Here is a 23,688-nt window from a genome sequence, read left to right on the forward strand (position 1 = left end):
TTGTTAGTTTTTCTTCTAACAGTCATGTCCCTCAGCTGCAGGTCTGTTGGAGTTTGCTGGAGGTCCACTCCAGACCCTGTTTGCCTGGGTATCACCAGTAGAGGCTGTAGAACAGCAAATATTGAAGAACAGCAAATATTGCTGCCTGATCCTTCCTCTGGAAGCTTTGTCCCAGAGGGGCACCCGCCTATATGAGGTGTCAGTCAGCTTCTACTGGGAGGTGTCTCCCAGTTAGGCTACATGGGGGTCATGGACCCACCTGAGAAGGCAGTCTGTCCATTCTCAGAGCTCAAAAACCATGCTGGGAGAACCACTGCTCTCTTCAGAGCTGTCAGACAGGGACATCTAAGTCTGCAGAAGTTTTTGCTGCCTTTTATTCAGCTATGCCCTGCCCCCAGAGTTGGAGTCTATAGAGGCAGCAAGCCTCACAGCACTGCAGTAGGCTCTGCCCCATTTGAGCTTTCCGGCAGCTTTGTTTACCTACTCAAGCCTCAGCAATGGCAGATGCCCCTGCCACTGCCGGGCTGCTGCCTTGTAGGTTGATCTCAGACTGTTGCACTAGCAGTGAGCAAGGCTCTGAGGGCATGGGACCCATTGAGCCATGCATGGGATATAATCTCCTGTTGTGCTGTTTGCTAAGACTGTTGGAAAAGTGCATATTTAAGCGGGAGTGTCCCGTTTTTCCAGGTACAGTCTGTCATGGCTTCCCTTGGCTAGGAAAGGGAAATCCCCTGACCTCTTGCGCTTCCCAGGTGAGGTGACACCCCACCCTGCTTCAGCCCTCCATGGGCTGCACCCACTGTCCCACCAGTCCCAATGAGGTGAACCAGGTACCTCAGTTGGAAATGCAGAAATCACACATCTTCTGCATTGATCACGCTGGGAGCTGCAGACTAGAGCCGTTTCTATTTGATCATCTTAGAACAGACCTCCACAATCTTTATCTTAACCTGAACATTCCCTTTCTATCGATTCCAGATCTTTAGACAAACCCAACCAATTGTCAACCAGAAAATGTTTAACTTCACCTATAGCCTGGAAGCCCCCGCCATACCCTCCTCACTTTGAGTTGTCCTGCCTTTCTGGACCAAACCAATGTATTTCTTAAATGCATTTGATTGATGCCTCATGCCTCTCTAAAATGTATAAAACCAAGCTGTGCCCCGACCACCTTGGGCACATGTTCTCAGGACCTCCTGAGGGCTGTGTCACGAGCCGTGGTCACTCATATTTGGCTCAGAATAAATCTCTTTAAATATTTTATAGAGTTCAACACTTTTCTTTGACACTGGTACCAATTTATTGTATTATTCTGTTCTCATGATACTAATAAAGACATACCACACTGGGTAATTTACAAAGGAAAAAGTTTTGGCTTACAGTTCCACATGGCTGGGGAGGCCTCACAATTGTGGTGGAAAGCAAAGGAGGAGCAAAAGCACGTCTTACATGACAGAAAGCAAGAGGAGTCCTGGCATGTAAAGGGGAATTCCCTATTATGAAACCATCAGATATCATGAGACTTATTCACTACCACAAGAACAGCACAGGAAAACCCTGCCCCCATGATTCAATTACGTTGCATTCGGTACCTCCCATGACACATGGGGATTATTACAATTCAAGGTGAGATTTGAGTGGGGACACAGAGCCTAACTATATCATGGGGGTTCAAGATCTTCAGATTCATTTGGGTTCAGTCAGTGTCTCCATTCCAGTTCTGAGATTCCCTCCTTCCTACCCATTTTGTAACTTTTGTTTAAGAGACCTGATGAGGGTATGAATTCAGCCTATGGTGCAATTCTACAGCCTATAATATCAATGTTTCTCTTCTCTCTTGCTCCTTCCTTCCCATCTCTGGTCAGTAGGAAGCCAGGTGGTGAAGGGTCTGAGAAATGTCATTTTCAGGTTTCAACAGTTGATGCCACAGAAGAGAGTGCAGGAGGACAGGCATACCTGCTTTCTCAGGAAGCTATTGGAAATTATGCTTCTTTAAAATGTGACAAAAATCAAGAAGGAGATGGCATCTAGGAGACAGGAGACAAAAGGAACACTCAGGAAGGTGGGGAAAGAGAGCCCAGGGCAACAGCTCTGCTGCAGACCTAGAGATCCACCAGGCGAAAGTGGAGCAGGAGGGCTGGGGGCTCCATGTGGGAGGTCTCTCAGAACAAAAGAAAAGAAGAGAAACCAATGCGTGACGTATTTGAATACATTGAGGGGAGAGCTATTATTCTGTCAGACAGTTTGGAGGAAAATTAATGATGAATATGTAGAAAACAAAACAATAAAAACCAGTGTTCAGGAAAAGCAAGATACTGTAAAAGAAAGGACGCATAATCATAGTACATAAAATGACTCAGTGTTAATAGCCATAATGACATGAAAGTTCAGTATTTGATTTAATAAAAATGTGACAAAGTTTAAAGGGAACAGAAAAGCTGTGTGTTGGGATGAAGGGAGAGATGAAGAGAGTTACATTTTTATCTTTTATATTAAAAAGTAAATAGATAATATTTAAGCTGAAAAATCAAGAAATGTCAATATAAAGAAGTTATTTGTATATATGGAGATGAATCTCAGGGGGAAAATTCACCTAAAATAGTTGAAAATTTTCTCTGAGAAATTAGTAGAGGTGAAATAGGGCAAGGAAATTTTGTTTTCATTATAAGCCTTATGATATTTAGCTTTTAAAAATGTATTCATAATATTACTTTTATAAAATATTAACATGTATTTTAAAATCCACAAATGTTAAGACATTTTTACCAGACTAAAAAATGATCATCAATGGTTTTATAATGCTAACATTTTTTATTGAACTCTTCTCAAGGTCTTTTGTAGAAAATACACATTCATGCTTACCCAATCTAAATATGGAAGGACCTCATGATTACTTAAGTTGTATTCCTGATTCTTTTATTTGAGATTCACTTTAAGTCTAACCTAGATAATAATCAATGTATTTTTAAAAATTTCTTCACCTATGTTACTGAAAGGCCTATCTAAAGTTCTTGACATACATTCTGGACAACTTTATATTGTTTTGGGTGTTTTATTTCTTTAAGAAAATAGATGCTCCTCTCCCAACTTTACTGTTTTTCACACTTTTTTCTACTTTGTTTGCCTAGCCCACAGTTCCCCTATGTATTCTGGTTAGATAGCATTGCAAAGAAAAGAATCAAATTTTAAAAAATACAAAGATGGAAAAAAAACCCTCCAGAAAACCAATGTCCAATGTCCTAGGAATGCTGAGAATAACGTGAGCTGGAAGAATTTGGCAGGATCTGGTCCCATGGGTATTTTTCCACAGTGTACAATAGACTCCACTGGCTGTAGACCTAGGTTGATAGGGCTCAGGGGTAAGTTTGGTTGAGTTGTATGGGCTTTGTGATGAGTGCAGGGATTTCTACTTTTGGTCTTGCTGCCATCAAAGCTAGGTCATGACAGCAGCAACGGTCTCTCTTCTTAGTTCAATGGAATGTCTAGTTTCTGAACTTGGAGGTAAATCATCTTTTCTTTATTTTTTCTTGGTCTGCAATAAGAAATAAAAATGGAGAGGGGAGAAAGAAATTATGAGGAGGCTGAAAACCAAAATAAAGTGGGTAATAAATGAGAGGAACAACAAATGATTATAAACTTTGTTCAGGATTAGTCTTGCAATGTGTTCTGAGTGGTGGTTCTCACAAAGAAAATGGACAGAACTTGTTGATAACTCATGTCGACAGAGTTATTCCTAAAATTATCTTATTGAATTGGAACTGGCCTAAATAAGTTCCTTTTTTAGGGTGTTCACCTTTCTCTGTAATAGAGAATGTGGGTAAAGTCTAAACTTAATCTTATATCAGTTAAAGATGAAGATTGCAAAATCTTGTTATCATTAGTTATGCAAATAGAATTTGAAAAATTATTTTTTCAAAGTGTATTTACTTTTCAACAGCTTGATAAATGAAGACTGCAATTAAAACATTTGTTCAAATTGCAAGTTTTCTCAATCATCTTGTCTTCGTGAATGCCAGGACATTGCTGATATTCATCGTAGAAATGCTGCTTTCTTCATTTTGTTGTTCCCAGCCATGCCCTTTGGACCTGTTCCTGTTTATAGCAATATTGAATCAGCTGTGGGCTGCTCCCAGCCACCCAGCATCTCACAGAATTTCCCCCACCTGGAGTTGGTTAGTCTTGTCTCATTTTCTGGACCAATCCAATCTGAGACGAGGGATGGCAGAAGCTTACCCAAATCACCCTATGGTTTTGGAATTCTCTAAAGCTCCAGATGGGGAGGTAAAATCAAGTCAGTTGAGCTCCTCTGGTCTCTCTGCCAACAACAATAACAACAACTACAGCAGCAGAAACAACAACAGTAGAAATAGCAGCAATAGAAGCAGCAGCAGGAACAACAAAAGCAAGAACAGCAGCAACAGTAGCAGCAATAGTAGCAACAGCAGCAACAACAGTAATTACAGCAGCAACTGCAATAGCAACAGTAGAAGCATCAGCGACAACAGCAGCAGTAACAACAACAAAAGCAACAGCAGCAACAATAGTAATAGCAACAGCAACAGTAACAGTAGCAGCAACAGATATGGCAACAGTAATACCATCAGCAGCAACAGCAATAGCAACAATAGGATCCTCAGTAGTAACAGCAATAGCAACAGTAGCAACACGAGCAACAGCAGCAGCAACAATAGTATCAGTAATAGCAATAGTAACAGTAACAGCATCAGCAGCAGCAGCAACAGCAACAGCAGCAGCAACAATAACAAAAGCAACAGAAACAGTAACAACAAAACCAACAATAGCAACAACAGCAGCAACAATTGTAGCAATAGCAGCAACAATAGCAACAGAATCAACACCATCACAATTAAGAGCAACAACAGCAGCAACAATAGCCGCAGAAATAGCAAAATCAGCAGTAGCAACAACAGAAGTCACAGCAATAACAGCAGCAGCAGCAACAGAAGTAGCAGTAGTAATAGCAGCAACAGCAGCAGCAGCAGTAGCAGCAATCATTACCATAGTAGCAACAACAGTAGCAGCAACACCAGCAGCAGTAGCAGCAGCAATAGCAACAGTAATAGTAGCAGCAACAGCAATAGCAACAGTAGCAGCATCAGCAACAATAACAGCAACAACAGCAGCAGTAACAACAGCAACAGCAGCAGCAACAATAATAGCAGCCACAGCAACAGTAGCAGCAGCAGCAACAAGAGCAACAATAACAAAAGCAACAATAGCAACAGTATCAGCAACAGCAATAGCAACAGCAGCATCAGCAACAGCAATAGCATCACAATTAACAACAGCAACAATAGCCACAGCAACAGCAACAGCAGCAGTAGCAACAGAAATCGCAGTAATAACAGTAGCAGCAGCAGCAGCAGCAGCAATCATTACCATAGTACCAACAACAGTAGCAGCAACACCAGCAGCAATAGTAGCAGCAATAGCAACAGTAATATAGCAGCAACAGCAATAGCAACAGTAGCAGCATCAGCAACAAGAGCAACAATAGCAGCAGTAACAACAGCAACAGCAGCAGCAACAATAAGAGCAGCAGCAGCAACAGCAACAGCAACAGTAGCAGCAGCAGCAACAATAACAAAAGCAACGATAGCAACAGTATCAGCAACAGCAACAGCAATAGCAACAGCAGCATCAGCAACAGCAATAGCATCACAATTAACAACAGCAACAATAGCCACAGCAACAGCAACAGCAGCAGTAGCAACAGAAATAGCAGTAATAAGAGTAGCAGCAGCAGCAGCAGCAATCATTACCATAGTAGCAACAACAGTAGCAGCAACACCAGCAGCAATAGTAGCAGCAGCAATAGCAACAGTAATAGTAGCAGCAACAGCAATAGCAACAGTAGCAGCATCAGCAACAAGAGCAACAATAGCAGCAGTAACAACAGCAACAGCAGCAGCAACAATAGCAGCTGCAGCAACAGCAACAGTAGCAGCAGCAGCAACAACAGCAACAATAACAAAAGCAACAATAGCAACAGTAGCAGCGACAGCAATAGCAGCAGTAGCAGCATCAGCAACAACAACAGCAACAATAGCAGCAGTAACAACAGCAACAGCAGCAGCAACAATAAGAGCAGCAGCAACAGCAATAGTAGCAGCAGCAACAACAACAGCAACAATAACAAAAGCAACAATAGCAACAGTATCAGCAACAGCAACAGCAATAGCAACAAAAGCATCAGCAACAGCAATAGCATCACAATTAACAACAGCAACAATAGCCACAGCAACAGCAACAGCAGCAGTAGCAACAGAAATCGCAGTAATAACAGTAGCAGCAGCAGCAGCAATCATTACCATAGTAGCAACAACAGTAGCAGCAACACCAGCAGCAATAGTAGCAGCAGCAATAGCAACAGTAATAGTAGCAGCAACAGCAATAGCAACAGTAGCAGCATCAACAACAACAGCAATAGCAGCAGCAACAATAAGAGCAGCCGCAGCAACAGCAACAGTAGCAGCAGCAGCAACAACAGTAGCAGCAGCAGCAACAACAGCAACAATAACAAAAGCAACAATAGCAACAGTATCAGCAACAGCAATAGCAGCAGTAGCAGCATCAGCAACAACAGCAACAATAGCAGCAGTAACAACAGCAACAATAGCAGCATTAACAACAGCAACAGCAGCAGCAACAATAAGAGCAGCAACAACAGAAACAGTAGCAGCAGCAGCAACAGCAACAATAACAAAAGCAACAATAGCAACACTATCAGCAACAGCAATAGAAACAAAAGCATCAGCAACAGCAATAGCATCACAATTAACAACAGCAACAATAGCCACAGCAACAGCAACAGCAGCAGTAGCAACAGAAATCGCAGTAATAACAGTAGCAGCAGCAGCAGCAGCAATCATTACCATAGTACCAACAACAGTAGCAGCAACACCAGCAGCAATAGTAGCAGCAATAGCAACAGTAAGAGTAGCAGCAACAGCAATAGCAACAGTAGCAGCATCGGCAACAAGAGCAACAATAGCAGCAGTAACAACAGCAACAGCAGCAGCAACAATAAGAGCAGCTGCAGCAACAGCAACAGTAGCAGCAGCAGCAACAACAGCAACAATAACAAAAGCAACGATAGCAACAGTATCAGCAACAGCAACAGCAATAGCAACAGCAGCATCAGCAACAGCAATAGCATCACAATTAACAACAGCAACATTAGCCACAGCAACAGCAACAGCAGCAGTAGCAACAGAAATAGCAGTAATAGCAGCAGCAGCAGTAGCAGCAATAATTACAACAATAGCAGCAATAGCAGCAACAACAGCAGTAACAGCAGCAACAACAATAAAAGCAACAACAACAGCAATAGCAGCAGCAATCATAACAGCAACAGCAGCAGTAACAATAGCAGTAATGACAACATCAGCAACAGTAGCAGCAACAACAGTGTCAGCAACAGTAGCAGCAGTGACAGCAATAGCAACAGCATCATAATCAACAATGGCAATAACAGAAGCAGCAGCAACAACAAAAGCAACAATAGCAGCAATAGTAGCAGCAACCATGACAGTAACAGTAGCAGCAACATCAGCAGTAGTAACAACAGCAGTTGCAGTAGCAATAGTGGTAACAACAGCAGCAGCAGCCATAGTAGTAGCAATGACAACAGCATTAACAACAACAGCAACAATTTCAGCAACAGCAGCAGCAGCAACAGCAACAGCATCATAGTCAACAACAGCAATAATAATAGAAACAGCAACATAGCAGTAGCAGCAACAACAGCAGCAGCAATAGCAATGTCAGCAACAGGTAGCAGCAGCAACAATAACAAAAGCAACAACAGCAGCAATAGCAGCAACAACAACAAGAGGAGCAACAAAAGTAGCTGCAACAATAACAAAAGCAACAGCAGCAACAACAGCAGCAGCAATAATTATAACAGCAGCAACAACAGCAACGTCAGAAAAAGCAGCAACAGCAATAGCAGAAGCAGCAACAGCAGCAGCAGCAAGAGCAGCAACAACAGTAGCTGTAACAATAACAAAAGTGAACAGCAACAGCAGCAAACAAAACAACACCCACAGCAAAAGCATCAGCAACAGCAACAAAGCAGGAACAACAGTAGCTGCAACAATAACAAAAGCAACAACAGCAGCAACAGCAGTGACAAAAACAACAGCACAGTAACAGCAGCAACAGTAACAGTAGCAGCAATAGCATCAGCCACAACACTAACAGTGGCAACAACAGTAACAGCAGTAACAGTAACAGTAGTAGCAACAACAGCAGCAGCAATAACAATGGAAGCATCGGCAACAACAATAGCAAGAGCATCACAGTCAACAACAGCAACAGCAGCAACAATACCCACAGCAATAGCAACAGAAGCAATAACAGCAGCAGCAACAACAGCAGTAGGAACACCAGCAGTAACAACAGCAGCAGCAACATCAGCAACAACAGCAGCAACAACAGTAGCAACAACAGTAGCAGCAGTAGGAACAGCAGCAATAATTATAACAGCAGCAGCAACAACAGTAACAACAGTAGAAATAAGTACAATAGCAATAACAACAGTAATAGCAACAGCAAAAACAATAGCAGCAGTAACAATAACAACAGCAATAGCAGCAACAACAGCAACAAGAAAAATGACAATAGCAGCAGCAACAACAGCAGCAGCAGCAACAACATCAGCCACCGGTGAGTGACTACTAACTAAATACCAAGCACTGTGATGGGTGTTTCATCGTATTGTCCCATTCATGAGCCCAACCCTCTGATGGTGAGACAAGTTCATGGGCCACAAAGTCTAGCTGCCAGGATTGAAACTTTGGCTTTGTCACTGATTGGCTGTGTGGTTTTGAGCAAGTCCTTTACTTTCTCTGGCCTGTTTTTTTTTTTTTTTTTCCAGTTGTCAGTGGGGTTAATAATAATAACGCCTATTTCATAGGGTTGCTGCAAGGATTCAATGAGGGAATACAGGCATACCTCAGAGATATTGGGGATTCAGTTCCAGACTACCACAATAAAGTAAATTTTACCATAAAGTGAGTCATACATTTTTGTTGGTTTCCCAGTTCATATAAAAGTTACGGTTACACTATACTGTAGTCTATTAAATGTGCAATATTATGTCTAAGAAAACAATGTAATTTAAAAATACTTTATTTTTTAAAAATGCTAACAATCATCTGAACCTTCAATTTGTGGTAATCTTGCTGGTGGAGGCTCTTGCCTCTATGTTGATGGCTGCTGACTGAGCAAGACAGTGGTAGCTGAAGGTTGAAGTGGCTGTTGAAACTTCTTAAAACAAGAATATGAAGTTTTCAATGTTGGTTGACTCCTCCCTTCATGAAAGATTTCTCTATAGCATGCAATGCTATTTCATAGCATTTTACCCACAGTAGAGCTTCTTTAAAAATTGGAGTCAATCCTCTCAAACCCTGATGCTGTTCTGTCAACTAAGTTTATGGAATATTCTAAATCCTTTGTTGTCATTTCAACAATGTTCACGGGATCTCCACTAGGAGTAGATTCCATCTCAAGAAACCACTTTCTAAGCTCATCTGTAAGAAGCAACTCCTCATCTGTTCAAGTTTTATCATGAGGTTGAAGCAATTCAGTCACATCTTCGGGCTCTACTTCTAATTCTAGTTCTCTTGCTATTTCTATTGTATCTGCAGACACTTTTTATGCTGAAGTCTTGAGCTCTTCAAAGTTATCCATGAGGGCTGTAATCAACTTCTTCAAAACTCCCATTAACATTCATATTTTGACCTCCTCTAATGATCCACAAATGTTCTTAGTGGCATCTACAATGGTGAAAGCTTTCCAGAAGGTTTTTCAATGTACTTTGCCTAGAACAATCAGAGGAATTACCATCTATGGTAGCTATAGCCTTATAAAGTATATTTCTTAAATAATAATACTTGAATGTCAAAACTACTCCTTGATCCATGGGCTGCAGAAAGGATGTTGTGTTAGCAGGCATTAAAACAACATTAATCTTTAGGTACATCTCCATCAGAGCTCTTGGGTGACCAGGTGTATGTATTGTCAATGAGCAGTAATCTTTTGAAAGCAATCTTCTTTTCTAAGCAGTAGGTCTAAACGGCAGGCTTAAAATAGTCAATAAACCATGCTGTAAACAGATGTACTGTTATCTGTACACAGGCTTTGCTATTCCATGAGCACAAGCAGAGTAGATTTAGCATAATTCTTAGGGACCCTAGGGTTTTCATGGTAAATGAACACTGGCTTCACCTTCTAGTCACCAGCTGCATTCACCCTTCACAAGAGAGTCAACCTGTCCTTCGAGCTTTGAAACCAGACATTGATTTTTTCCTCGCTCTTCATGAAAGTCCTAAATGGCATCTTCTTCCAATAGAAGGCTGTTGTGTCTATATTGAAAATCTGTTGTTTAGTGTGACCACCTTTATCAGTGATCTTTGTTAGATCTGGATAACTTGCTGCAGCTTCTACATCAGCACTTGCTGCTTCATTTTGCACTTTCAAGTTATGCAGATGGCTTCTTTCCTTAAGCCTTATGAACCAAACTTACTAACTTCGAATTTTCCTTCTGCTACTTCTTCACCTGTCTCAGCCTTCATATAATGGAAGAGAGTTAGGGCCTTGTTCTGGATTAGGCTTTGGCTTAAGGGAATGTTGTGACCGGTTTGATCTTCTATCCAGACCACTCAAGCTTTCTCCATATCAGCAATAAGGCTGTTTCATTTCTCATTTGTAGCATTTTTATACTTCCTTCAAGAACTTTTCCTGTGCATTCTCGACTTGGCTACCTGGTGCAAGAGTCCTCACTTTCAGCTTATGCTGGCTTTCAACATGACTTCCTCATTGAGCGTAATCATTTCTGCCTTTTGCTTTAAAGTTGAGACTTGCAACTCTTCCTTTCATTTAACACCTAGAGGGCATTGTAGAGCTATTAATTGGCCTAATTTCAATACGGTTGTGTCTTGGGCAATAGGAAGGCCCAAGGAGAGGGAGAGAGATGGGGGAATGCTCAGTGTGTGGAACAGTCAGATCACACGCATTTATCAATTAAGTTTTCTGTTTTACACAGACATGGTTTGTGGTGCCCTAAAACAATTACAATAGCAGTATCAAAGATCACTGATTGTAGATCACCATCACAGATATGATAATAATGGAAAAGTTTAAAATATTGTGAGAATTACCAAAACATGCCACAGTGACATGAAGTGAGCACCTGCTGTTGGAACAATGCTGCAAATAAACTTGCTTAATGTAGGGTTGCTGTATACCTTCAATCTGTTAAAAAACACAATATCTGCAAAGCACAATAAAATGAAGTGCAATAAAAGAAGGTGCATGGGAAGGGCATGGAAAGCACTGGGTAGAGCTCTTAGTAAATGTTAGCTATTGTTATCCTCATTTTACAGCAAGGAAAACCAGCTTAAGAAGTGAGATAAGGGGCTGGGTGTGGTGGCTCACACCTGTAATCCCAGCAATTTGGGAGGCCAAGGTGGGCGGATAACTTGAGCTCCACAGTTCGAGACCATCCTGGGCAACATGGTGAAACCTGTCTCTATTAAAAAAATACAAAAAATTAGCTGGGCATGGTGGCACATGCCTGTAGTCCTAGCTACTTGGGAAGATGAGGTGGGAGAATGACCTGAGCCCAGGAGGTCGAGGCTGCAATGAGCTGAGATTGAGCCACTGCACTCCAGCCAGGGTAACCTGTGGGAGACCCTGTCTCAAAAATAGAGAGACAAAAAAAGTGAGAAGTGAGATAAAGAATAGGGTATAAGTCCATACAGGCTATATTTGTAACTATGACAGGTTTAGTGCCCTTAGGAACCAAATGACTTGGTTGGTGAGGGAGGGACTCTTGCCCTGCCCTGTTTCTGCTGGCACATGTGACACTGTTCTTGGAGTCAGTTTTCAGTGCCAGCTGTGGTCTGCCCTCTTGCTCCCAGACATCCCTGCCTCCTGCAGGCCACACCTCCCACCCCTCACTCTGTAGGGGCACTGTTCTCTGGCTCTGTCTCAGCCCTCACCACTCCCGCTCTTCTGCAATTCTCCAAGTCTTACACATATCTCTCAGTGCGTGGTGAACTGGGTTATGTAATACAGAAACAAGAACAGTGCAAATCTTCATAGGAGTATTTGTAGATCACATAAATGGAAAGAATACAAAATAACAACAGGAATGGTCTTTTGAAATATCTCTTTAGCCTGCTTTGAACCAGCCTGATGAAAATGAACAACTCTGACAAGCATAGGTATGTGTGTGTCGCTGAGCCACACTTCTCCAACTTACAACAATTCGGAATGTATTTTAAAATTTGATTTCCAATAAATAGTCTAGGCATATATTTTCCTGTTTCATAGAACAGCTACAAAAGCTTCTATGAGTAATAGCGGTGGCTTGTAGATGTTAATTAATTAGTGTCAGGCACTTTATTGACACTTGGTGAGTGTCAATTGGAAAGCACTGGGTGAGAGCACTTAGTAAATGTTAGCTATTGTTATCCTCATTTTACAGAAAGGAAAACAGGCTTAAGAAGTGAGATAAGGTATTAGGTATAAGTTCACAGGTTATATTTGTAACTAGGACAGGTTTAGCGCCCTTAGGAACCATAACAATTTAATCAGGAACCAATCGACACTTAATTAGTGTCAGGCACTTTACACATATTTTCTTCTTTAATCCAGTGAGTAGGTACTGTTGTCCCCATTTACAGATGAGGAAACTGAGGCTTTGAGGCATTAAGGCAATAAAGCCACACACATGGGAAATGTGACGGCAGGGCTCAGGCTCTACAGGACTTGCTCTTCACCACACATATTACTGCCTGCCTGGCACTGGCGCTGGCTAGAGAAAGAAACTTCAATTAGGCATGCTGTAGAAAGAACTTCAGCATTTATTCCACAAATAATTGGTAAGCTCCTGCTCTGTGTATGCCACGCACTGTGCTGAGTTCCAGTGATACAGCAGTAAACAGGATTTAGACTGTCTTTGAAGGGAGGTGCCCATGTGTATGGGAAGCTGCATGGGGAGAGGGGTACGGGGTTGGAGGTGGTTGGTTTAGATGAAAGGTCTCCAACTCAAATGTCTGCATGCACCAAGCAGATCATACAATGTACCAAAGACAATAGGAAACAGTGGGGACTGTGGCCTCCTGCAGAGGGCGTGCCCTTGAGAAAGCCAAGCGATCATTCAGCTCCTACAAATTGCCAACAAGAGGAAATATCTTCTCAGTGTTACCAAATCTTCTGCTTTTTAAAAACAGATCCTGGAAATCCAGTTTATGTGGAATTTCCCACTTTAAAAAAATACTGTGTAGGCCAAAGAAAGCACTGGAGAACTTGGTGGCCTGCAGGCTGCGAGTGTGTGACCTCTGCTCAGATTCAAAGGCCTCTTCCAACTCTAAGACTCAAGTTCTAGGAAAAGCCTCAGTCCACTGTGATTTACCAGCATTTTGCCCAAGTACTGAAAATGTCAAACATGAAGGTTTGGTAAAATGAATAAAAATCAGTTGTTTGTGGCATCAGCAGGCCAAAAGTGGAGTAAGAAGAAAATAAATAAAAATATCTAAACATACTGTATAAACAAACTTGTGAGGAGAGTGTCAGATAGGTTTGTCTTTATCTAGAATTTTTTTAATGTACTGTTTGAATGGATTCATATGGTCCAAAATTCAAAATTACAAAAACGTAAGCATTGAAGTCTCCCTTCTACCTGTATCTCACAGTCACTCAATTCCATAGACAACCAATGTTATGGTTCTAGTACATTTTTCCAGAGATACAAGTATTTATATATATGTCTTTCACTATTTTTACACAAATGATAGAATATATACATTTCTATGTTTTGCCTTTTCCCCCATTAGCAATATATCTTGGAGAGCTTTCCTTGTCAGCGTATGTGAAACGGCCTCATTCTTTTTAATGGCTGTATAATTTTACAGAATGGCATATCATTTATTTAACTGGTGTTCTAATTCATGGTCATTTAGGTTGTTTCCAAACACTTGTTATAAAAAATTGCCTTAATGACTAGTCCTGTACATATATCACTTTGTACACGTAAACTTCTAGAGGTGTAGAGTTACTAGGTTAAAGGATATACGTTTATAATTTTTATTTATTTTTATTTTTTTGAGACAGAGTCTTGCTTTGTCGCCCAGGCTGGAGTGCAGTGGCATGATCTCAGCTCACTGCAACCTCTGCCTCCCAGGTTCAAGCAATTCTCCTGCCTCAGCCTCCCCAGTGGCTGGGATTACAGGCACATACCACCACACCCAGATAATTTTTTTGTACTTTTTTAGTAGAGACGGGGTTTCACCATGTTACCCAGGCTGATCTCAATCTCCTGACCTTGTGATCCACCCGCCTCGGCATCCCAAAGTGCTGGGATTAGAAGCATGAGCCACTGCACCCAGCCCATGTTTGTAATTTTTATACTACTATTGCATTGCCCATTATAGAGGCATCTAATTCCTACCAGCAACACGGGAGACTACATTTCTCCCCATTCTTCCCCAACATAGTGTGTTACCAAGTAATTTTAGTTTTGACAATCCAAGTAGTTATTAGTGCAGTGTTAATTTGAACTTCTCTTACTATGAAGGAAGTTGAGCATATTTTCATATATTTAAGAGCTGTTTTTATTTCCTTTTCATTGACTTATTTGCTCAAATCTGTTGCCTATTTTTTTTTTCTATTAGGTGGTTGCTTTTATGGAATTGTTAGGAAAATTAGCCCAATGTAGAGTAGTAAATATTTTCTTCAAGTTTATAATTTTATTTTTAGCTTATGGTAGTTGTTTAACACAGAATATTTTATTTTTATGAAAGCAAACATATTGACCTTTCTTCTATGGATTCTGGATTTTTTGGGTCATATTTAGAAAGACCTTCACCACATGAAACTTTAAAGAAATTCTCGTACAGTGTCTTTGTAATTTTACTAATTTTTTGGATGCTTTCAAGTCTTTGATTTAGTTTGAATTTATCTCAGTGTATGGTGTGAAGTATAAAGTCAATTTAATTCTTTCCAAATGGCTACAGGGTTGTCTTAAAACCTTTATAGAGCAATTCATTTAGAACTTTCAACTGCCTACCTTTGCATATTTTCGGCTTCCTCGATGGTCTCAGGCAAAGCTTTCCCTTTAGTTTCTGGAAGCAACAGCACCAGACCTCCAGCAACCAAGCCAAGCACGCCTGAAAGCCAAACAGATGAATATCACATTAAGAACTGAAAAACTCAAGGTCTATAATTAGAGTTTCCCTTATTTTTGTTTAAAACATTTTTTTGGCGTTTTCCTATACTTATTTACAGATTCCTTTGCCATCTCTGACTGCTGTATTTTCCATTATAAATATTATACCAGTTCCAAACTCCATTGAATTACTATTCCTAATAGGGAAATGAAATACTTAACATTTTGAGTCAAGGTTATTCTAGGGTAGAGGACATTGCCACCATATTAAGATACTTTGGAGTTAGAAAATAACTCTGCAAAAAATTAACTGTATGAAAAGGAGGACCGTAACCCTGCCAGTTTAAATCACTTAGTAAGGAAAATAAGTCAGAAACTTGGATCATTTCTAGCAAATAAAAGTAATGAATTATGTATCTATTACTATGTAAGAGCACTAAAAAGTATAGCCAGGATTTTAGTTAAAATTCAGGTGTTCATTAAATTCCCGTTATTCCTTTTTTTCTTTGTCTCTAGCTATAATCTTTAATAATAAACACTTACATGTTTTTGTTTCTTTAGATTCTGATAAAAGTTTTGATCTTTTAAAGTTGTATTTATCTGTGTTTCACAATAATAGAATACAGAAAATAGGACGTGGGTTCTTTACTAGTTTTGAGGTCTCAAAACACTGCATGCCAGTCTCTATTTTTACACCCTCAGAAAATGGCTGAATTAGAAGCTGCAAGGCACAGATCCCAAGCTCTGTGGGCCTGGGCTCCAACTCTGGCCCCTCACATACTGGTCTCAAGGCCTTGGGAAGTTCTGTAATCTTTCTGATGCTCCAGACATTCCTATATAAATTGGGATAACATACTGTCAAGTCAAGTTTAGCCTACAGCTGCCTCCTTACATATTTTAAGTTTGGCCTAAAGGTTTCTCTATACATTGTGAACTATAACCTAGATGGAATGGTAAACACACTATAGCCTACTCTTGTGCCAATTAAAACCACCTTTGCAAAATTATGACTGAGACAGTGAAAGAGATCTAACTTAATCGACTTCATCTTGCTTCTAACCTCCAAGCTGTCCTTGTCATTCTTGGGTATAGGCTGAACTAACTTTGGGAGAAACTTAGTTTATAGATTAAAACAAAGATGACCACAGCGAAAGGAGACCTCTTTGTTGCCTGGGGACTAGGTTGCCTTTGTAGGACTAACATTAGCCACAACATAAGAAATTATGGTTTAGGAGTCATGCAGTTGGAGTCTACAAGATTCTGACCCTTTCTAAACTGCTGCTAAAATCAGTGCTTGAGGTATTTTGCAGACCCTGCACTCGATGGATCAGCTGACACCACCCAAATTGATAAACTGGCTTATCTGATCTTGTGGCCCCCAGCAAGAACTGACTCAGTGCAAGAAGACAGCTTTGACTCCCTATGATTTCATCCCTGACCAATCAGCACTGCCGGCTCACTGGCTTCCCCCATCCACAAAGTTATGCTTAAAAACTTTGCTCCCCAAATGCTCAGGAGACTGATTTGAGTAATAATAAAACTCCAGTCTCCCACACAGCCGGCTCTGTGTGAATTACTCATTCTCTATTGCAATTCCCCTGTCTGGAGAAATTGACTGTCTAGGCAGCAGGCAAGGTGAACCCCTTGGGTGGTTACAAAATCACCAAGTTTTAGCCAGTCAAATGTGGCCAACTGTTCAAACCATGTTCAAATAAGGCAAACGCTAAGCTGTAACCAATCCCATTATTGCTGTACCTCACTTCCGATTTGTGTACGTGATTTTCTTTTTCTGTCCATAAATCTTTCACCGTGTGGTTGTGTTGGAATCTCGGAGCCTACTCTGGCTCAGGAGGCTGCCTGATTCTCGAATCATTCTTTGCTTAATTAAACTCTTAAAAATTTAATTCAGCAGAAGTTTTTCTTTAACAATAACACCTCACAAATGTAAACTAAAAATAAAATTCGGAGATCCCCAACTGATTGAATTGAACTGAAAAACTTGAAGGTTTTTCACCCCCACCCCTTCCCATTCAAGCCCTGATGGAAAGGGGTGGGGGTCAGACATATCTCATTATACCCTCTCCCTTTTGGAGTTCAAGCACAACTCACCAGTGTTAACATTAAAACATATCTTAAGACTGACACAACAGACTCTTTGTAGCAATAAGATAGCAAATTCCAGCCTGACCATAGAATAATATCACATGACAGACAAAAAAAATTAAAATATTTTACCCCAAAATATATTTCTTTGCCCTATTTTGAAATGGCCTGGCAAAGCCATCTTTTGTGGAGAGAATTTGCATCTGTAAAGAATCTCTATTAACATAACTAGATCTTTCCCTTTCCAGACCCTCCCAATCCTGAAGAGATTAACTGAGAGTCTAGCACCTTTTAAAGGTCTGTATAGGAAACATTTGCCATTGATTGTCTCAAAGGGTACCACCTATGACACTTCATCTACATAATAAGAGCCTTGGTTTCCACAACCACTTATCTTAACTCAGGCACTCTTTTCTATTGATTCCGGATCTTCAGATAATAACTTAACTCTTTCAAGCAATTGCCAATCAGAAAATCTTTGAATCCACCTATGACCTGGAAGCCCCTGCTTTGTGTTGTCTTGCTTTTCTGGACCAAACTAATGGATACCTCACATGTATTGATGGATGGCTTTTGTCTGCTTAATACGTATAAAACCAAGCTGTAATCCAACTACCTTGGACACATGTTCTCAGGACCTCTTGAGACTGTGCCTCAGGCAAGTCACTCATATTTGGTCAGAATATGGTCACTCATATTTGGCTCAGAATAAACTCTTCAAATATTTTACAGAATTTAGCTTTTTTCCTCAACATGTCAGAGGCATTTGAAACACAACAACTTTATCTTGAATAGGGACTGGGTAAAATAAGGCTGAGACTTACAGGGTTGCATTCCCAGACAGTTAGGCACTCTAAGTCACAGGATGAGATAGGAGGTCAGCACAAGATACAGCTCATAAAGACCTTGCTGGTCAAACAGGCTGCAGTAAAGCCGGCTATAACCCACCAAAACCAAGATGGCAATGAGAGGGACCTCTGGTTGTCTTCATTGCTACACTCCTACCAGTACTGTGACAGTTTACAAATGCCATGGCAACATCAGGAAGTTACCCTATATGGTCAAAAAACAGGAAACTCATTAATAACCCACGTTTTGTTTAGCATATAATCAAGAAATAACTATAAAAATGGGCAACTAGCAGCCCTCAGGGCTGCTCTGCCTGTGGAGTAGCCATTCTTTATTCCTTGACTTCCTTAATAAAGTTGCTTTCACATTATTCTATGGATTTGCCCTGAATTCTTTCATGTGTGAGATCCAAGAACCCTCTCTTGGGGTCTGGATCGGACACCTTTCCAATAACATCTTTCTGGTGAACCCTGAAGGGAGGATACTGAGGAGACCTCCCCTCCGCCAGCGCAAAGGAAACAGACTGCAGCACTGATTAATTAACTTTGGGTAAGTGCTGGCGTACCCAGGTAAAGGACGTGATTGGGTTAGAGGCCCAATTTAGGGGAGTTAGAGTCTCTTCTAAGACAGAGAGGGTTAAAAGTCCCTCTTAATAAAAGGCAAAGACACTTGACTGAACTTGGGTTTGAGGACTAACTTAGAAAGGTTAGAGTCTTTCCTAAGACTGAGGGGATTAGAGGTCCCTCTCAGTAAAGTCCCTCTCAGCTAAGAACTAGTTTGGCACTATGGGATGTTAACTGCTATTTTCTTTGAATTAATTTCCCTTGCACTCTGCTGATGTCTATGAGTGACAGGATTAGGCATATACAGGATCATAGAAACATGGATAGTAATTGTCAGGCCTCTGAGCCCAAGCTAAGCCATCATATCCCCTGTGACCTGCACGTATATATCCAGATGGCCTGAAGTAACTGAAGAATCACAAAAGAAGTGAAAATGGCCTGTTCCTGACTTAACTGATGACATTACCTTGTGAAATTCCTTCTCCTGGCTCATCCTGGCTCAAAAGCTCCCCCACTGAGCACCTTGTGTCCCCCACCCCTGCCCACCAGAGAACAACCCCCTTTGACTGTAATTTTCCATTACCTACCCAAATCCTATAAAACGGCCCCACCCCTATCTCCCTTCGCTGACTGTCTTTTTGGACTCAGCCCACCTGCACCCAGGTGAAATAAACAGCCTCATTGCTCACACAAAGCCTGTTTGGTGGTCTCTTCACACCGACACCAGTGAAATTTGGTTCCGCGACTCGGATCGGGGGACCTTTCTTGGGAGATCAATCCCCTGTCCTCCTGCTCTTTGCTCTGTGAGAAAGATCCACCTACGACCTCTGGTCCTCAGACTAACCAGCCCAAGGAACATCTCACCAATTTTAAATCTGGTAAGCGGCCTCTCTTCACTCTCTTCTCCAACCTCTCTCACTATCCCTCAACCTCTTTCTTCTTTCAATCTTGGCACCACACTTCAATCTCTCCCTTCTCTTAATTTCAGTTCCTTTCCTTTTCTCGTAGAGACAGAGATGATGCATTTTATCCGTGGACCCAAAGCTCCAGCACCGGTCACGGACTTGGGTTTAATCATGTGGGGATGCCTGCCTGATTATTTACCCACATTTCATTGGTGTCTGATCACCGCGGGGATGCTTGCCTTGGTCATTCACCCACATTCCTTGGTGGCAAGTGAATTACGGGGACGCCTGCTTTGGCTGCTCACCCACATTGCAGCCCAGGGCTGCTCACCCAACCCCTTCTCTCCATGTACCCACCCCTTCTCCACTTTCCTGGGGGGCAAGCACCTCCCACCCCTTTTACACTTTTCTGGGAGGCAAGCACCCCCCACTCCTTCTCTCTGTGTCTCTATTCTCTCTTTTCTCTGGGCTTGCCTCCTTCATTATGGGCAACCTTCCACCTTCCATTCCTCCTTCTTCTCCCTTAGCCTGCATTCTCAAAAACTTAAAACCTCTTCAACTCTCAGCTGACCTAAAATCTAAGCATCTTATTTTCTTCTGCAACACTGCTTGACCCCAATACAAACTCGACAGTGGTTCCAAATAGCCAGAAAATGGCACTTTTGATTTTTCCATCCTACAAAATCTAGATAATTCTTGTCGTAAAATGGGCAAACGGTCTGAGGTCCCTGACATCCAGGCATTCTTTTACACATTGGTCCCTCCCTAGTCTGTTCCCAATGCAACTCATCCTAAATCTTGCTTCTTTCCCTCCTGCCTGTCCCCTCAGTCCCAACCCCAATCTTCACTGAGTCTTTCCAATCTTCCTTTTCTACAGACTCATCTGACCTGCCCCCTCCTCACCAGGCTGCTCCTTGCCAGGCTACTCCTTGCCAGGCCGAGCTAGGTCCCAATTCTTCCTCAGCCTCTACTCTCTGACCCTATAATTCTTTTTTCACCTCCCCTCCTCACACCCGGTCTGGCTTACAGTTTCATTCCACAACCAGCCCTCCCCTACCTGCCCAGCAATTTCCTCTTAAAAAGGTGGCTGGAGCTAAAGGCGTAGTCAAGGTTAATGTTCCTTTTTCTTTATCTGACCTCTCCCAAATCAGTTAGCATTTAGGCTCTTTTTCATCAAATATAAAAACCCAGCCCGGTCCATGGCCCTTTTGGCAGCAACCCTTAGACTGTTTACAGCCCTAGACCCTGAAGGATCAGAAGGCCATCTCATTCTAAATATGCATTTCATTACCCAGTCAGCTCCTGACATTAGAATAAAGCTCCAAAAATTAAATTCCAGCCCTCAAACCCCAGAACAGGACTTAATTAACCTCACCTTCAAGGTGTACAATAATAGGGTAGAGGCAGCCAAGTAGCAATGTATTTCTGAATTGCAATTCCTTGCCTCCACTGTGAGACAAACCCCAGCCACATCTCCAGCACACAAGAACTCCAAATGCCTGAACTGCGGCTGCCAGGGGTTCCTCCAGAACCTCCTCCCCCAGGAGCTTGCTACAAGTGCCAGCAATCTGGCCTCTGGGCCAAGGAATGCCTGCAGCCTGGGCTTCCTCCTAAGCCATGTCCCATCTGTGCAGGACCCCACTGGAAATTGGACTGTCCAACTTGCCCCGCAGCCAGTCCTAGGGCCCCTAAAGCTCTAGCCCAAGGCTCTCTGACTGACTCCTCCCCAGATCTGCTCAGCTTAGCAGCTGAAGACTGATGCTGACCAATCACCTCGGAAGCCCCCTGGACCATGATGGACACTGAGCTTTGGGTAACTCTTATGGTGGAGGGTAAGTCCGTCCCCTTCTTAATCAATACGGAGGCTACCCACTCCACATTACCTCCTTTCCAAGGGCCTATTTCCCTTGCCTCCATAACTGTTGTGGGTATTGATGGCCCAGCTTCAAAACCCCTTAAAATTCCCCCACTCTGGTGCCAACTTGGACAACATTCTTTTATGCACTCTTTTTTCAGTTATCCCCACCTGCCCAGTTCCCTTATTAGGCCAAGATATTTTAACCAAATTATCTGCTTCCCTGACTATTCCTGGACTACAGTCACATCTCATTGCCGTCCTTCTTCCCAACCCAAAGCCTCCTTTGCGTCTTCCTCTTGTATCCCCCAACCTTAACCCACAAATATGGAATACCTCTACTCCCTCCCTGGCAACCGATCACATGCCCATTACTATCCCATTAAAATCTAATCACCCTTACCCTACTCAGCGCCAATATCTCATCCTGCAGCACGCTTTAAAAGGATTAAAGCCTGTTATCACTCACCTGCTACAGCATGGGCTTCTAAGACCTATAAACTCTGCTTACAATACCCCCATTTTACCTGTCCTAAAACCAGACAAGCCTTACAGGTTAGTTCAGGATCTGCGCCTTATCAACCAAATTGTTTTGCCTATCCACCCCGAGGTGCCAAACCCATATACTCTCCTATCCTTAATACCTCCCTCCACAACCCATTATTCTGTTCTAGATAAACCTAGCTGACCCCATAAATCCTAAATCCTTTCCCCACTCCCCTTTCCATTCCTTAAAAAACAGCCCTAAAAGCTGCTCCTACGCTGGCTCTCCATAACTCTTCACTCCCTTTTCATTACATACAGCTGAAGTGCAGGGCGGTGTGGTCAGAATTCTTATACAAGGACCAGGACTGTGCCCTGTAGCCCTTTTATCCAAACAACTTGACCTTACTGTTTTAGCCTAGCCCTCATGTCTGCGTGCGGTGGCTACCACTGTGTTAATGCTTTTAGAGGCCCTCAAAATCACAAACTATGCTCCACTCACTCTCTACAGTTCTCATAATTTCCAAAATCTATTTTCTTCCTCTCACCTGGCTCCTTCAGCTATACTCACTCTTAGTTGAGTCTCCCAAAATTACCATTGTTCCTGGCCTGGACTTCAATCCGGCCTCCCACATTATTCCCGATACCACACCTGACCCCCATGACTGTATCTCTCTGATCCACCTGACATTCACCCCATTTCCCCATATTTCCTTCTTTCCTGTTCCTCACCCTGATCACACTTGGTTTATCAATGGCAGTTCCACCAGGCTTAATCGCCACACACCAGCAAAGGCAGGCTATGCTATAGTATCTTCCACATCTATCATTGAGGCTACCGCTCTGCCCCCCACTATCTCTCAGCAAGCTGAACTCATTGCCTGAACTTGGGCCCTCACTCTTGCAAAGGGACTACAAATCAATATTAATACTGACTCTAAATATGCCTTCCATATTCTGCACCACCATATGGGCAGCAAGAAATTTCCTCACTATGCAAGGGTCCTCCATCATTAATGCCTCTTTAAAAAAAAACATTTCTCAAAGCTGCTTTACTTCCAAAGGAAGCTGGAGTCATTCACTGCAAAGGCCATCAAAAGGCACCAGATCCCATCGCTCAGGACAATGCTTATGCTCATAAGGTAGCTAAAAAAGCAGCCATCAAAAGGCATCAGATCCCATCACTCAGGACAATGCTTATGCTGATAAGGTAGCTAAAAAAGCAGCTAGCATTCCAACTTCTATCCCTCACGGCAGTTTTTCTCCTTCTCATCTGACCACTCCCACCTACTCCCCCACTGAAACTTCCACCTATTAATCTTTTCCCACATAAGGCAAATGGTTCTTGGACCAAGGATCTCCTTCCAGCCTCAAAGGCCCATTCTATTCTGTCATCATTTCATAGTCTCTTCCATGTAGGTTACAAGCCACTAGCCCATCTCTTAGAACCTCTCATTTCCTTTCCATCGTGGAAATCTATCCTCAAGGAAATCACTTCTCAGTGTTCCATCTGCTATTCCACTACTCCCCAGGAATTTCTCAGGCCCCCTCCCTTCTCTACACATCAAGCTCGGGGATTTGCCCTGCCCAGGACTGGCAAATTGACTTTACTCACATGCCCCGAGTCAGGAAACTAAAATACCTCTTGGTCTGGGTAGACACTTTCACTGGATGGGTAGAGGCCTTTTCCACAGGATCTGAGAGGCCACCGCAGTCATTTCTTCCCTTCTG

At 42.2% G+C, this 23,688-nt stretch overlaps 1 protein-coding gene across 1 annotated transcript in view; it reads right to left on the reverse strand.

Annotated features, from left to right (window-relative positions):
• Positions 1–2,894: 2,894 nt before the first annotated feature.
• Positions 2,895–23,688, reverse strand: part of SLC22A2 (solute carrier family 22 member 2) — a 46,904-nt gene continuing 26,110 nt past the window's right edge. Inside the window, exons 10-11 of the mRNA XM_003807401.5 lie at positions 15,101–15,200; positions 2,895–3,532 (exon numbers count right to left, since the gene is read on the reverse strand). Coding sequence (XP_003807449.3) covers positions 3,466–3,532; positions 15,101–15,200 — 167 coding nt within the window. The 3' untranslated portion in view covers positions 2,895–3,465. The remainder of the gene's footprint in view (positions 3,533–15,100; positions 15,201–23,688) is intronic.

This window comes from Pan paniscus, chromosome 5 (genome assembly GCF_029289425.2).
Source record: "Pan paniscus chromosome 5, NHGRI_mPanPan1-v2.0_pri, whole genome shotgun sequence".
NCBI classification, from domain to species: Eukaryota; Metazoa; Chordata; class Mammalia; order Primates; family Hominidae; genus Pan; species Pan paniscus.